Source organism: Rhinatrema bivittatum, chromosome 12 (assembly GCF_901001135.1).
Source record: "Rhinatrema bivittatum chromosome 12, aRhiBiv1.1, whole genome shotgun sequence".
NCBI classification, from domain to species: Eukaryota; Metazoa; Chordata; class Amphibia; order Gymnophiona; family Rhinatrematidae; genus Rhinatrema; species Rhinatrema bivittatum.
The window spans coordinates 3082212-3096552 of NC_042626.1; the positions used below are offsets into that span (position 1 = coordinate 3082212).

General features: G+C 54.7%; 1 protein-coding gene across 3 annotated transcripts in view; it reads left to right on the forward strand.

The window, feature by feature from the left end:
• The window catches only part of SOX13 (SRY-box transcription factor 13), a 69779-nt gene that overhangs the window by 21301 nt on the left and 34137 nt on the right, over window positions 1-14341 (forward strand). For all 3 annotated transcript variants that reach the window (XM_029574288.1, XM_029574287.1, XM_029574289.1), the window contains one exon: window positions 13341-13533. In XM_029574288.1, coding sequence (XP_029430148.1) covers window positions 13342-13533 — 192 coding nt within the window. In that variant the 5' untranslated portion in view covers window position 13341. The remainder of the gene's footprint in view (window positions 1-13340; window positions 13534-14341) is intronic.

The following is a 14341-nucleotide window of genomic DNA, read 5'->3' on the forward strand; positions in this document are numbered from 1 at the left end:
CCTCTGATGGAACGGGTGAACAAGGAATGGTCATTTACCCTTTCCAATAATCCTAGGAAGCTAAGTGGTAGCCCTTTTAAAAGAAATTGTAGAAATTATTTGTTCACTTGTTGCCGGAGGATGTGGTGAAAGCATTAGCAAAGCAGGGTTTAAACAAATTCTTGCAGGAAAGTCCATAAACCAATCTTAGCCACATAGACTTGGGAAAGCCACTGGATTGGACCTGTTCTTTGGGACCCTGCCTGGTACTTGTGGCCTGGTTTGGCCACTGTTGGAGACAGGATGCTGGGCTTGATGGACCTTTGGCCTGATCTAGGATAGCAGTTCTTATGTTCTCGCTGCATTTTGCTGGCTGCAGTCCCTAAATTTTGTGTAATTGTGTCTAAATCTCCAGTCCCCCTAACACAGGTTTGCTCTCCTTTTGCAAAAAATGGATGTATATTTTTGGATTTGTAAATTTGCTTTTTTTTTTTTTAAAGTGAGTCGTCCCTGCTTTATTGAGGGGGTCCAGCATTTTGGGATGTTGGAGGAGCCAGGGAGAGGATCTGTGACAATGTAGAAGGAAGCACCCAGAGTCATGGCAGTGCCAGCTGTGCCGCCCTCTCACCCTCCCCTTGTGTCTTTCTGTGTTTTGCTGCTGCACTGCTGGCCCTGCCTGTGTCCTGTGGGATTCTGGGATATTGGACAGGCTGGGGCTGATGCTGTATGCAGGGGAGAGGTTTCCCGGGTCAGTGGCACTGGCGACCTCCCACCTTCACCGAGACGTTTGGTTAAAAGGACTGAGGGCCCCCCCTCCAGCAAGCAGTAGAAGGAATGTCGTGGGGGAGGGGGGAGGGGGGAGGCGGAATGGTTCCCAGGGATATTCCTCAGTGCACGGCAGCTCAGCTCCAGGAGGGAGTGGAGGAGAGATGCAATCACTTCTGAGCCAGGAAGGGTGGCACTGGGTGAGAGAAGAATTCCTGGATGTGGCACAGAGGCGCAATAACATGGGAGAAGCCAGGGCGATAGGTGACCTCACGTCTGTGTCATGACCTTCTGAACTGCGAGAGTCGCTGGAGACTCCAGCTGCCCATTGAGGGGGTATCAGCCGAACGCCCTGACTCCCTACCATCGGGCAGCTTCAAGGACGCCCTCAAATAGACTTCGCTCTATGCAAAGGAGCGAATTTGCTTCTGTTTCAGGAAACTAAGACATAAGGGAAAGCCCCCCTCCCCCCCCATCCCCATCCCCCGAGGCCCAGGGTTGCCTGAGCTCGGGAGCGGGAGGGACTTGCGTCACCTGTTCTCAGCCGTCATGGGGGGGGGGTGGATGTGAGCGCCTGCTGCACTGACGGGGGGGGGGGGGAGCGGGAGGGACCTGCGTCACCTGTTCTCAGCCGTCATGGGGGGGGGGGGTGGAGGTGAGCGCCTGCTGCACTGATGGGGGGGGGGGGGAGGGAGGGACCTGCGTCACCTGTTCTCAGCCGTCATGGGGGGGGGTGGTGGAGGTGAGCGCCTGCTGCACTGATGTGGGGGGGGGGGGAGAGGGAGGGACCTGCGTCACCTGTTCTCAGCCGTCATGGGGGAGGGGTGGAGGTGAGCGCCTGCTGCACTGATGGGGGGGGGGGGGGAGAGGGAGGGACCTGCGTCACCTGTTCTCAGCCGTCATGGGGGAGGGGTGGAGGTGAGCGCCTGCTGCACTGATGGGGGGGGGGAGAGGGAGGGACCTGCGTCACCTGTTCTCAGCCGTCATGGGGGGGGGGTGGGGGTGAGCGCCCGCTGCACTGATGGGGGGGGGGAGAGGGAGGGACCTGCGTCACCTGTTCTCAGCCGTCATGGGGGGGGGGGGGGGGGAGGGGAGCGCCTGCTGCACTGATGGGGGGGGGGGGGGGAGGGAGGGACCTGCGTCACCTGTTCTCAGCCATCATGGGGGGGGTGGAGGTGAGCGCCTGCTGCACTGATTGGGGGGGGGGAGAGGGAGGGACCTGCGTCACCTGGTCTCAGCCGTCATGGGGGGGTGGAGGTGAGCGCCCGCTGCACTGACGGGGGGGGGGGGGGGGCGGGAGGGACCTGCGTCACCTGTTCTCAGCCGTCATGGGGGGGGGGGGGGGGGAGGTGAGCGCCTGCTGCACTGATGGGGGGGGGGGGAGAGGGAGGGACCTGCGTCACCTGTTCTCAGCCGTCATGGGGGGGGGTGGAGGTGAGCGCCTGCTGCACTGATGGGGGGGGGGAGAGGGAGGGACCTGCGTCACCTGTTCTCAGCCGTCATGGGGGGGGGGGGTGGAGGTGAGCGCCTGCTGCACTGATGGGGGGGGGGGAGAGGGAGGGACCTGCGTCACCTGTTCTCAGCCATCATGGGGGGGGGGGGGGGGTGGAGGTGAGCGCCTGCTGCACTGATTGGGGGGGGGGGGAGAGGGAGGGACCTGCGTCACCTGGTCTCAGCCGTCATGGGGGGGGGGAGGTGAGCGCCCGCTGCACTGACGGGGGGGGGGGGGGGAGCGGGAGGGACTTGCGTCACCTGTTCTCAGCCGTCATGGGGGGGGGGGTGTGGAGGTGAGCGCCTGCTGCACTGATGGGGGGGGGGGGGAGAGGGAGGGACCTGCGTCACCTGTTCTCAGCCGTCATGGGGGGGGGGGGGGTGGAGGTGAGCGCCTGCTGCACTGATGGGGGGGGGGGGAGGGAGGGACCTGCGTCACCTGTTCTCAGCCGTCATGGGGGGAGGGGTGGAGGTGAGCACCTGCTGCACTGATGGGGGGGGGGGGGGAGAGGGAGGGACCTGCGTCACCTGTTCTCAGCCGTCATGGGAGGGGGGGTGGAGGTGAGCGCCTGCTGCACTGATGGGGGGGGGGAGAGGGAGGGACCTGCGTCACCTGTTCTCAGCCGTCATGGGGGGGGGGGGGGGTGGAGGTGAGCGCCTGCTGCACTGATGGGGGGGGGGAGAGGGAGGGACCTGCGTCACCTGTTCTCAGCCGTCATGGGGGGGGGGGGTGGAGGTGAGCGCCTGCTGCACTGATGGGGGGGGGGGGGGGGGGGGGACCTGCGTCACCTGTTCTCAGCCGTCATGGGGGGAGGGGTGGAGGTGAGCGCCCGCTGCACTGACGGGGGGGGGGGGGGGAGCGGGAGGGACCTGCGTCACCTGTTCTCAGCCGTCATGGGGGGGGGGGTGGAGGTGAGCGCCTGCTGCACTGATGGGGGGAGAGGGAGGGACCTGCGTCACCTGTTCTCAGCCGTCATGGGGGGAGGGGTGGAGGTGAGCGCCTGCTGCACTGATGTGGGGGGGGGGGGGGGGGGAGGGACCTGCGTCACCTGTTCTCAGCCGTCATGGGGGGGAGGGGTGGAGGTGAGCGCCTGCTGCACTGATGTGGGGGGGGGGAGAGGAGGGACCTGCGTCACCTGTCTCAGCCGTCATGGGGGAGGGGTGGAGGTGAGCGCCTGCTGCACTGATGGGGGGGGGGGAGAGGGAGGGACCTGCGTCACCTGTTCTCAGCCGTCATGGGGGGGGTGGAGGTGAGCGCCTGCTGCACTGATGGGGGGGGGGAGAGGGAGGGACCTGCGTCACCTGTTCTCAGCCGTCATGGGGGGAGGGGTGGAGGTGAGCGCCTGCTGCACTGATGGGGGGGGGAGAGGGAGGGACCTGCGTCACCTGTTCTCAGCCGTCATGGGGGAGGGGTGGAGGTGAGCGCCTGCCGCACTGATGGGGGGGGGGGGAGAGGGAGGGACCTGCGTCACCTGTTCTCAGCCGTCATGGGGGAGGGGTGGAGGTGAGCGCCTGCTGCACTGATGGGGGGGGGGGGGGGAGAGGGAGGACCTGCGTCACCTGTTCTCAGCCATCATGGGGGGGGGGGTGGAGGTGAGCGCCTGCTGCACTGATGGGGGGGGGGGAGAGGGAGGGACCTGCGTCACCTGTTCTCAGCCGTCATGGGGGGAGGGGTGGAGGTGAGCGCCTGCTGCACTGATGGGGGGGGGGGAGAGGGAGCGACCTGCGTCACCTGTTCTCAGCCGTCATGAGGGGAGGGGTGGAGGTGAGCGCCTGCTGCACTGATGTGGGGGGGGGGGAGAGGGAGGGACCTGCGTCACCTGTTCTCAGCCGTCATGGGGGAGGGGTGGAGGTGAGCACCTGCTGCACTGATGGGGGGGGGGGAGAGGGAGGGACCTGCGTCACCTGTTCTCAGCCGTCATGGGGGGGGGGTGGAGGTGAGCGCCCGCTGCACTGACGGGGGGGGGGAGAGGGAGGGACCTGCGTCACCTGTTCTCAGCCGTCATGGGGGAGGGGTGGAGGTGAGCGCCTGCTGCACTGATGGGGGGGGGGGGGGGGGGGAGAGGGAGGGACCTGCGTCACCTGTTCTCAGCCGTCATGGGGGGGGGGTGGAGGTGAGCGCCTGCTGCACTGATGGGGGGGGGGAGAGGGAGGGACCTGCGTCACCTGTTCTCAGCCGTCATGGGGGAGGGGTGGAGGTGAGCGCCCACTGCACTGACGGGGGGGGGGGAGGGTTAATGCTGTGAGCCCTGCCCTAGGGAGCGCAGAGGAATGAGAGGAGCCCCCCACCCCCATCTCACGCGGCAGCAGAGATTCACAAACGCTTCTTCTCTCACCAGGCCCTTTTCTTAGAGGGATTGGGGCCAAATGAAGTCATTTATGGGACCAAGAGCCAAGATGAGGGCAGCAAGCAAGAAGAGTCCTGAGTGCTTTCTCACAGGTCCAGAGAGATCCGGGACACTTCCAGGTTTTAAGTCCCTTGTCATAAAAAAAAGAGGAATGAAAATGAAAGAAGGCACCAAAATGTGTGGAGCTGGACAGGATTGCACAGAAGACCTGGCGAAACTTATCAAAAGGCACCAAATTAATAAATGTCCAACTCTGAGGCCTCCCTTAAACCTTACACCCAGGTGACATGGCCCCCCCAGGAAGCCTTGGGGGTCAGTGCAGTAGCACAGGGGCCACGCGTCCAGAATGACAGAGCATGCGCCAGAAACGGGGAAACCAGAGAAGATCTCAGACGTGGATTTGACTGGGGGCACTCGGGTAATTCTCTAAGTAAGAGGTGGGGGAATAGTTGGACCCCCAGCCCCCTGCTATGGGATCTGCATGCTGGGATTGCTCAGACTGGACCGGTGGTTAATTCTCTTTATTATATAATGGGTGGTCATGGTTCTGCCCTGAGCTCAGTTACACAGTTTTATTTCTTAGTGTCCAGTCCAGAACCAGTGGGTTATGCACCTCTGCCAGCAGATGGAGATGGAGCAAGCTGAGGTCTCTTTATATAAACCCCTGCAGTGACATCAGCCTGCCAGTATTCTCCGTCTCCAGCATCGTGCATCTCCCCACTGGGGATTGCTTTATTTTAAAGAGAGGAGAATTCAGGAAATATATTCACCCTGCTCACCAGCGGTGATACCAAACCGTCCCTTCCCCAGCTGAGAATTCCTGAGGTGATTTCCCTGGTCCCTCAGATGAGTGCCTTGGTCCGGTAGCTGCTTTTCAGCCGGCATGGACTTAGCTGTTTAAGCAGCTGAACTGAAAGGCAGTGGGTACAGGAAGCTGAGTGTGGCGGTGACGCACATGCCCTCTCCCCCCCGCAGCCGGACACCGTCTCTGTTCTCAGCCAGGTATGGTTGAGTTCTGGTAAGTTTAGAAAAGGGAGGTTTTTTGTTGTGCTGGGCTCCCTCCAACATCTGCCTCCGCGCTCAGTGTCCCGCTCCATGGGAGGTGGAGGGACGAGGGCAGCCTGGCAGGTTGAGCAGCCTCCTTACGCTAGGCCCCGCTCCGAGGCTTTTCGCTGCGCACTGCATGCTAGGCCACAACAGCTTTTCGCTCGCTTACCTAAGGCTTCCCTCTACAGCATTGTCGGTCCAGCTGTGCGTCCAGGTTGTGCACTCTGTTTTTGGGCTCACAGTCAGGCTTTGTAGTCTGTGCAGCCATGTTAAACACAGTTTGCCTCTGCACACGAGTAGTGCTGGGCACTTAAGCTCTTATGTGCTTAATTTTTTGGTCACCTAGGTAAGCGCCTAGTTGTGTACACCTATGTTTTGGATGCATAATTTTGAGCGCCTAGTTGAGCACATTTAAAAAAACAAACAAACAAGCAGAAAACCCAGCTAGAGACACACGCACCTCCGGCCACCGCTCAGCACACTGTTGGCCATATTGGCGTCTGCACCTAACACGACTAGGTGTCTTTCTTTTTGCAGATTTGTGCCAGCGCTGTTTGGAGGCTCAGGGAGAATTGTCTTCCTCTGATTCCACTAAGCCTAGTTCTTCCCAGCCAGATGTGGGTTTGGGTAAAGATGACTCAGGTGGGGCACCTGATTTTGGAATTCCCCTAACTGGTTCCTCAGCAGGGGATGGCAGCTCAGTGAGTCCTCCTCAGGCTTCTTCTGGTCTGGATACCTCTACTTCTACTTGGGCAGAATTTTCCAGGGGTTACAATCCATTTCTTCAGGTGCAGTCCTCGGACAGAGGCGCAAGTAGGTTCCTTGCCTGGACTTTCCAGTCAGCACTGGAGTACTCCTACCTCCAGATATAATTCCGGATGGCACGGATGATCACCCTCCGCAAGAGAGGCGGGATCGGTTTTAAGTTCCCCCTGGATTAGAACCGTATAGAACTATATTACGGTTCTTTCATAGAGATGATCTGCCAGCTCTGATTTCTCAGACTTTGAAAATGCTCGGTGTTCCTGGGGCAGATTCAATGTCTGAGCCAAAGAGAAATCCCATTTTGGTCTCCTTGCATAAAGCCTCTTGTTTTTTCCCCGTGATGGAAGCATTCACGAACCGATTGATCTTGAGTGGAGCACCCCAGAGGCTCATTTCAAAAGGGGGGTTGGATTTTTTGGAAGGCCTCTACCCTCTGGATCCAGTGGTAAGAGAACACTTATGTTTTCCCAAAGTAGATGCATTTGTGTTTGAAGTCTCCAAGTGAATCTCTATTCCCATAGGAGGAGGAGTGGCCTTGAAGGATGCTCATGATAAAAAGATTGAGACTAACCTTAAGCAAGCATTTGAAGCTGTAGCAATGACCGCTTCTTGTTGTTCCTTGGTGGCTCACTCTTGTTTGCTTCTCTCGCAGGAGCTCGATGACTCTGGGGTAATTCCAGGGCAGTTATGGAACCAGCAGCTGCTTTCTTGGCAAGATGAATGATGTGATTTGGTCTGCCCTTCAACCAGAGGGTTGGCTGTGATAGTAGTGGCCAGGTGTCAATTATGGTTGAGAAATTGGTCAGCCAATGCGACCTCAACAACTTGCTCTTTCATGACTCCCCTTTGTTTAGTAGCGAGTTGGAGACACTTGCCAGTAAGTGGGGCGAATCTCTGGTTCCTTGTTTTCCAGAAGGTAAGAAGTAGGAGCAGCACTCCCTTGACAGGAGAGGTTGTGCTAAAGGATCCAAGCTTTTTTTGGCCATATAGAGGAGGTCTCAGTCCTTTCATCCCTGACAACCCAGAAGAGGTGCAGCTTGGGTAATGAAACCTCCCAAACCTCTCAATGAAGTTTTGCTGATCCACCCCTGGGAACAGGAGTTAACATGGAATAGACTTAGTTTTTGGGTACTTGCCAGGTTCTTATGGCCTGGATTGGCCACTGTTGGATGCTGGGCTTGATGGACCCTTGGTCTGACCCAGTATGGCATGTTCTTATGTTCTTAAGACAGAGAGGCATTCCCCTATCAGAGGTGGATCAGTGGGTCCTAGAAGTGATACAAAAAGGATATGCGATGGAGTTTCGCAGTATTCCTCAGGACATGTTCATGGAGTCTCCCTGCCACTCCCTGCAGGAGAAGCGGGCAGTGGAGGGTACATTGGCAAGGCTCCTCAGTCCGAGGGCTGTGGTCCCAGTGCCCGTGTCTCAAGAAAATATGGGGCATTATCCCATTTATTTTGATGTGCCAAAGAAGGAGGGCTCTTTTTATCCCATCCTGGACCTCAAAGGTGTCATCTGTGAGTGAAGCATTTTTGCATGGAAACTTAGTGCTTAGTGACAATGGCCACGCAGTCGGGGGAATTTCTGACCTCTCTGGATTTGTCCGAGATGTATCTTCTCATTCCCATCCGACTAGAACATCGTTTCCTGTAGATTGCATTCTGAATGCCACCTTCAGTTTCGGTGCTGCCCTTTGGTCTGGCCACTGCTCCCAGAACCTTTTCCAAGGTAACGGTGGTATTTGCAGCAGCGTTTAGAAAGGATGGAAGCCTAGTGCACCCATATTTGGATGATTGACTGATTCACGCCAGGTCGCTGAAGGAGAGTTGCCTGGTGACTTGCAAGGTGATTTCCCTGTTGTGAGAGCTCGGCTGGGTGGTGAACCTGGCCACCCTACTCAGTCGCTGGAATACGTGGCAGTTCAGGTTGACACAAAGCAGGATGATGTGTTCCTGCCAGGAGCTCAAATTCAGAAGTTGCCAGCTCAACTCCGTCTGTTTTTGAACTCTCTGTGCCCAACCATATGGTCTTATTTGCAGGTCCTTGGCTTAATTTATTTATATAGGTTTTTTATATACCGGCATTCATGAACAAGTCACATCATGCTGGTTTACATAGAAACAGGGGGTGCATAGAACAATAGAACTAAACTGGTGCAGAGGGGAAGCAGTTACAAAAAACCAGGGGTAGAATAACTGGGAGAGAGAAAAAAGAGGGACAGTAGGGAGTAAAAAGAATTGTATGGGGATAAGAAAAATAACTTAATGAATATTTAATGGTGGCAGCTCTCAAAGAGGTACCATGGCGAGGGTGCATATGCGTCCTCTTCAGCGCTACCTGCCTTTCGGTGGACTCCACAGTTTCAGGACTGTTTGATGTCTTCTCCCAACTGCAGTGGTGGCTGCAGGCAGATCATCTATGGAAGGGAGTTTCCCTATCCCCACTGGACTGGTTAGAACTGACAACGGATGTGAGTCTCCTTGGTTGGGGAGCTCACTGTCAGGAGCTGACAGCACAAGGGCATTGGAGTACAGAAGAGTCTCTCTGAAACATCGATTGACGAAGCCAGAGCGGTCCGGTGGGCATGTTTACAGTTCAGCAACAGGCTGTAGGGTTGATCGGTCCAAATAATGTCAGACAACGCAATGATTGTGACTTACATCACTCGGCAGGGAGGTACTAAGAGCCAACAAGTGACAACCTATGGAATGAGCAGGCATGGCCTATGGCCACACCACTCTCTGCATATGCCCAATCTCGCACATTGCAGGCAAAGACAACTAAGAGCAGACTTCTCAGCAGGGAGAGTATGGACCCTGGAGAGTGGGCATTGTCAGATGAGGCATTTCAGCTGATTCGGAATTGCTAGGGTCTCCCATTCCTAGACCTGTTGGCGAGTTGCTCATTGTGAAAGTCCCGCCATTCTTCAGCCGCAGAAGAGATCCAAAGTCATTGGGGATCGATGACCTAGTACAGGAGTGGCCGGAAGACAAGTTGCTGTATGCCTTCCTCCATGGCCCATGTTGAGCAGATTGATTCAAAGGATCAAACGCCACAGAGGGATGGTGCTCTTGGTCATCCCCAGATTGGCCCAGGAGGCCATGGTATGCAGATCTGTGGAGGCTCCTGGTGGATTCATCTCTTCGATTCCCGGTGCACAGGAACTTTTTACAGCAGAGACCTGTCATTCACGAAGATCTGTCTCAATTTCTGAAACGTGAATTCTCTGTGGGAGTGATTTCCACCTTGCTTAGGACTAGAAAGTTCTCCACTTCCTTGGCCTATGTGTGAGTTTTTGGTGAGTGTTTGAGACTTGGTGCAAAGATCAAGGTACTCTTCCTCATTCAGCCAAGATCCTGCTCAATTTGGAATTCTTACAGGATGGGTTGAATAAAGGTTTGGCCCTTAATTCCTTAAAAGAACAAGAAAAGGCTCTCGCCTGTTTCGGGGGTCAGGTGAATGGTGGTTCCTTGTGACTCATTTCCTGAAAGGAGTGAAACATCTTTGTCCTCCCTTGAGGTTTCTGGTGCCCTTATGAAATCTGAATTTGATCTTGGATTTTGTAGTGGATCCTACGTTTAGACCGATGCGTAACCTGCCTTTGTTGTTACTGACCTTGAAAATGGTGTTTCTTGCAGCAGTTTGTTCTGCACAGAGAGTTTCCGAGCTGCAGGCCTTGTCTTACCGGGAGCCCTTCCTCCGGGTGACTCCAGGGGCGATACAGCTGTGTCCTGTCCTTTCCTTTTTATTGAAGGTGGTCACTGACTTTCACTTGAATCAGTCTAATCTCCCTGCCGTCTCTGGACAGAGAGAGATGTATGGGAGCATCGTCTGTTGCGACCCCTGGATGTCAAGAGACATATTGTCCGGTATCTGGAGGTTACTGAGCCGTAACAGAAAACAGATCGCCTAATTGTTCTTCACGCGGTACTAAACAAAGAGAACGGGCCTTGCGGGCTACAATAGCCTGCTGGATTAAGGAGGTAGTCATGGCTGCCTATGTTGATGCTGGCAAGCCGTTACCTAATCAGGTTAGGGCTCAGGCAGTGTCATGGGCAGTCGTGAGATTGTTGTACCGGTGTATTTACAGGGAAAATTCAAAGTAAGATGTATATTCTGTGCTGACTTTACCTTTATCTCCCTAAGAACTGAGGATAATGAAAGGAATCTGCAAATAGCAACAAAGTAACAGGCCATTGTGTGAAGGAGCCACTGCTGTGTCTGGGGCCACCTTTTTGGTGCTGCTTCTGTAGTCCTGGGACCTTTCTGCTGCTTTGGGCTTCTGGGTAGGAAGCAGCCTGCGGTCCATCAGACCTTCCGCCCCTTGTATACAGCTAACAGAATCATTTCATTTGGTTACAGTGTTTCTTATTGACAGGGAGAGATGGACAGTAGCAGATGGCTCTGACATTGTTGCTTTGATATACGGAGGCACATCTTGTTTCTTTGACAGACATACACACATGGGAAGTTAATAGTAGATTAGCACAGAGGCTGGCTTCTATCCAGAGGGTGGCAGTAGATGTGTCTGACCTAGACTGATATCATGTATTCGATATTTGCCTGGGAAGAAAGAGAAACCTCAAACCCCAGCCAGTAAAATGCTTCCAATCATGGGCTTTTCTTAGCATGCCATGTACGTATGCCAATATTGAGTTGTCAGGATGGTGGGCCAGAGAAAGGCAAGGGTCTACACCAGTATCCCCGTGACCTGAATCCGTACATCCTAAAGGAAAGGAGAGAGAGAGGGAGGTCAGGGGATCTGATGGAGCATTCAAATGTATCAGTAATGCACAAGAATCCAACTTGTAATTAAGCAGAATTCTAGCAGAAGAGTTCCCGGGGCAAGGCGCAGTGGATGCTCAGAGCAGCTTCCCAGGGAGGTGCTGGAGAGCGAAACCTGTAAGAGATCAGCTGGGGCCAGTGGGCCCAGGAAGGAGACTGGCTGGGTCCTTACCTGCTCGCTCTGTGATTATTCTGGCAGAATGTCTCATTTGCTGGTTTGTGCTGTGGATTGAATCCATTACCAGTGCACGGTCTTGTCAGACAAATCTGACTGGATGATGGAGAATTGGAACAGGGAGAGTGTTGGAGTGTAACCCAATTCTGCATAGGTGACAAATGCCCTTAATTAGGGTTAGAGACTGACTGAGTGGGAGGTGACAAAGGATCGTGCTAAATGGAGTTTACTCCGAGGAGGGGGCATTACTGCAGGCATCAGTCCTTGCATCGCTTCTTTTCAATATTTTCGTAAATGACATTGCCGAAGGATTATCGGGAAAGGTTTCTCTTCGTGTGGATGATACTAAAATCTGCAACGAGAGGGATGCAGAGAAGGTTGAGGAATTAAGGTTGCAAAGCTCAAGGAAGCACTTCAGTTTAGGGAGTGAAACGAGCAGGGTCTGAGGATGTGAAGGTGGCCAGGGGGATGGCAGAAGCCAGAAAGATGCAGCGAGGATCAACCCCAAAAAAGGAGTTGATGATGCAGTGATGAGATTTGCACCAAATTATTTCGAGTTGTTAAATTACAAGCAGATTGTGAGAAATTGCAGGGGAACATCATGAGACTCGGCATCCAAATGACAGACGAAATTTAAATTGGACCAGGCTTTAGTAAGCGTGAGGATTGGACAGTGCTGCCTGTGTTGGGTAGCGCTGTAGACATGCGTAGTAGCAGTAGTAGTAGTAGTAGTAGTAGCAGCAGCAGCAGTAGTAGCAGTAGTAGTAGTAGTAGTAGCAGCAGCAGCAGCAGTAGTAGTAGTAGTAGTAGTAGCAGCAGCAGCAGCAGTAGTAGCAGTAGTAGTAGTAGCAGCAGCAGCAGCAGCAGTAGTAGTAGTAGTAGCAGTAGTAGTAGCAGCAGCAGCAGTAGTAGTAGTAGCAGCAGCAGCAGCAGTAGTAGTAGTAGTAGCAGCAGCAGTAGTAGTAGTCGTCGTCGTACAAGTAGATTGCACAGGTTCCTGGAGGAAAAGTCCAATAAACAGTTATTAACCAGGTAGACTTGGGGTAAGCCACTGCTTATCCCTGGGTGGTGTTTTATTCATTTAGATTTAGATTCTGCTTTTTGGCACGCCAAAGCAGTTTACATTCAGGTAAGGGAAGTATTTCCCTGTCCGCAGTGGGCGTACAAAATAACTGGGAGATACATCAAGCCACGGAGGTTCTCTAACGGGTTTATTGCATGATTATACACTATATTTAGCAGGTCCCCCACCCTGGTACCCTCCCCTATTACAATGGCACTCTTTGCATGCAATTTGCATGCATGAATAATGCAAATGTATTCAAAGGAAGACATTAATAGGCAATTTTTATGTTAATATTTTATCGTAGCCGACTGAGAGAGAGATCAGCTGCAATAAAATAACACCACCTATTTCCACTACGCAAATGAGAAGCAGGTCCAAGACTCCCGCCTCCCGTTTAAAGAGTCGGCCAAAAAATACAAATGGCCACGGCTCGAGAAAAGACAGCGTCCACGCAGCAGTGGGGTCCTACCCCCGTACCCTCAGGCAACCCCCCTGAACCGTGGAAAGCCAGAGCAGGTCCCTCGGTGGGGTCAGGGCGCCCCTTTGCACTTAGCCCGCTTGGGATCCAGCCCACGTGGCCGGGGTCACGTGGCTGGGGCAAGCTCAGGTCAGGCCATTTTTTTAAACTTGTGGGCAGTTGGGCCACCTCGAGTGATGGACCCAGGGTTCAGCCCCTGAGCCCTGCTCAACCTTTTCTTCAGCCACACAGTTTTTAAGGCGATATCTGTCCCTTGAGGTTGGGGTCACCATCACGCTACAGGGCCAATAGCCATGTTCTTTTGTCCAATGGAGTTTGGCTGCGAGAAAAAAGAACCCGCCAGAGCTGCAATGTTTTTTTGAGGGAGGGGCCCCACTATTGTGGTGAATCGGAGGGAACTAACGCCAGGATCAATGAATGCTCTGCTGGTCTGTCCACAGGATGTCACTGAGGAGTCCAGTCTCCCCCCGTGTGGAGCGAGATGGCGTTGCTGATGTGGTGAAGTGCAGAATTAAAGCAGAGGAGGAAATGGAGAGCAGCACTTGTGAATCTCCCCGGACAGCAGGGCGCAGTGACTCGCAAGCAGCACTTCAGCCAGTCAGAGATGCTGCAGATCCTAGCTCACCAGCACAGGTCTGATGTCTGCTCTCACCCTTCCTATATCTGCTTCCTGGGGGCTTCACGCAGCACAGTTACCTTGCAGAATTTGCACTGATCTGATGCTTTGTGCAGGATCACCCTCAGATGTTGTCAAGAGCGCTCTGCCACACTATACCTGAATATTGTCAGAGGGCTCTGCCGCACTATACCTACCCCTGAATATTGTCAGAGGGCTCTGCCACACTACACCCGCCCCTGAATATTGTCAGAGCGCTCTGCCGCACTACACCCACCCCTGAATATTGTCAGAGCGCTCTGCCGCACTACACCCACCCCTGAATATTGTCAGAGGGCTCTGCCGCCCTACAGTCGCCCCTGAATATTGTCAGAGGGCTCTGCCGCCCTACACCCGCCCCTGAATATTGTCAGAGGGCTCTGCCGCCCTACACCCGCCCCTGAATATTGTCAGAGGGCTCTGCCGCCCTACACCCGCCCCTGAATATTGTCAGAGGGCTCTGCCGCACTATACCTGAATATTGTCAGAGGGCTCTGCCGCACTATACCTACCCCTGAATATTGTCAGAGGGCTCTGCCACACTACACCCGCCCCTGAATATTGTCAGAGCGCTCTGCCACACTACACCCACCCCTGAATATTGTCAGAGGGCTCTGCCGCCCTACACCCGCCCCTGAATATTGTCAGAGGGCTCTGCCGCCCCTACACCCGCCCCTGAATATTGTCAGAGGGCTCTGCCGCCCTACACCCGCCCCTGAATATTGTCAGAGGGCTCTGCCGCCCTACACCCGCCCCTGAATATTGTCAGAGGGCTCTGCCGCCCTA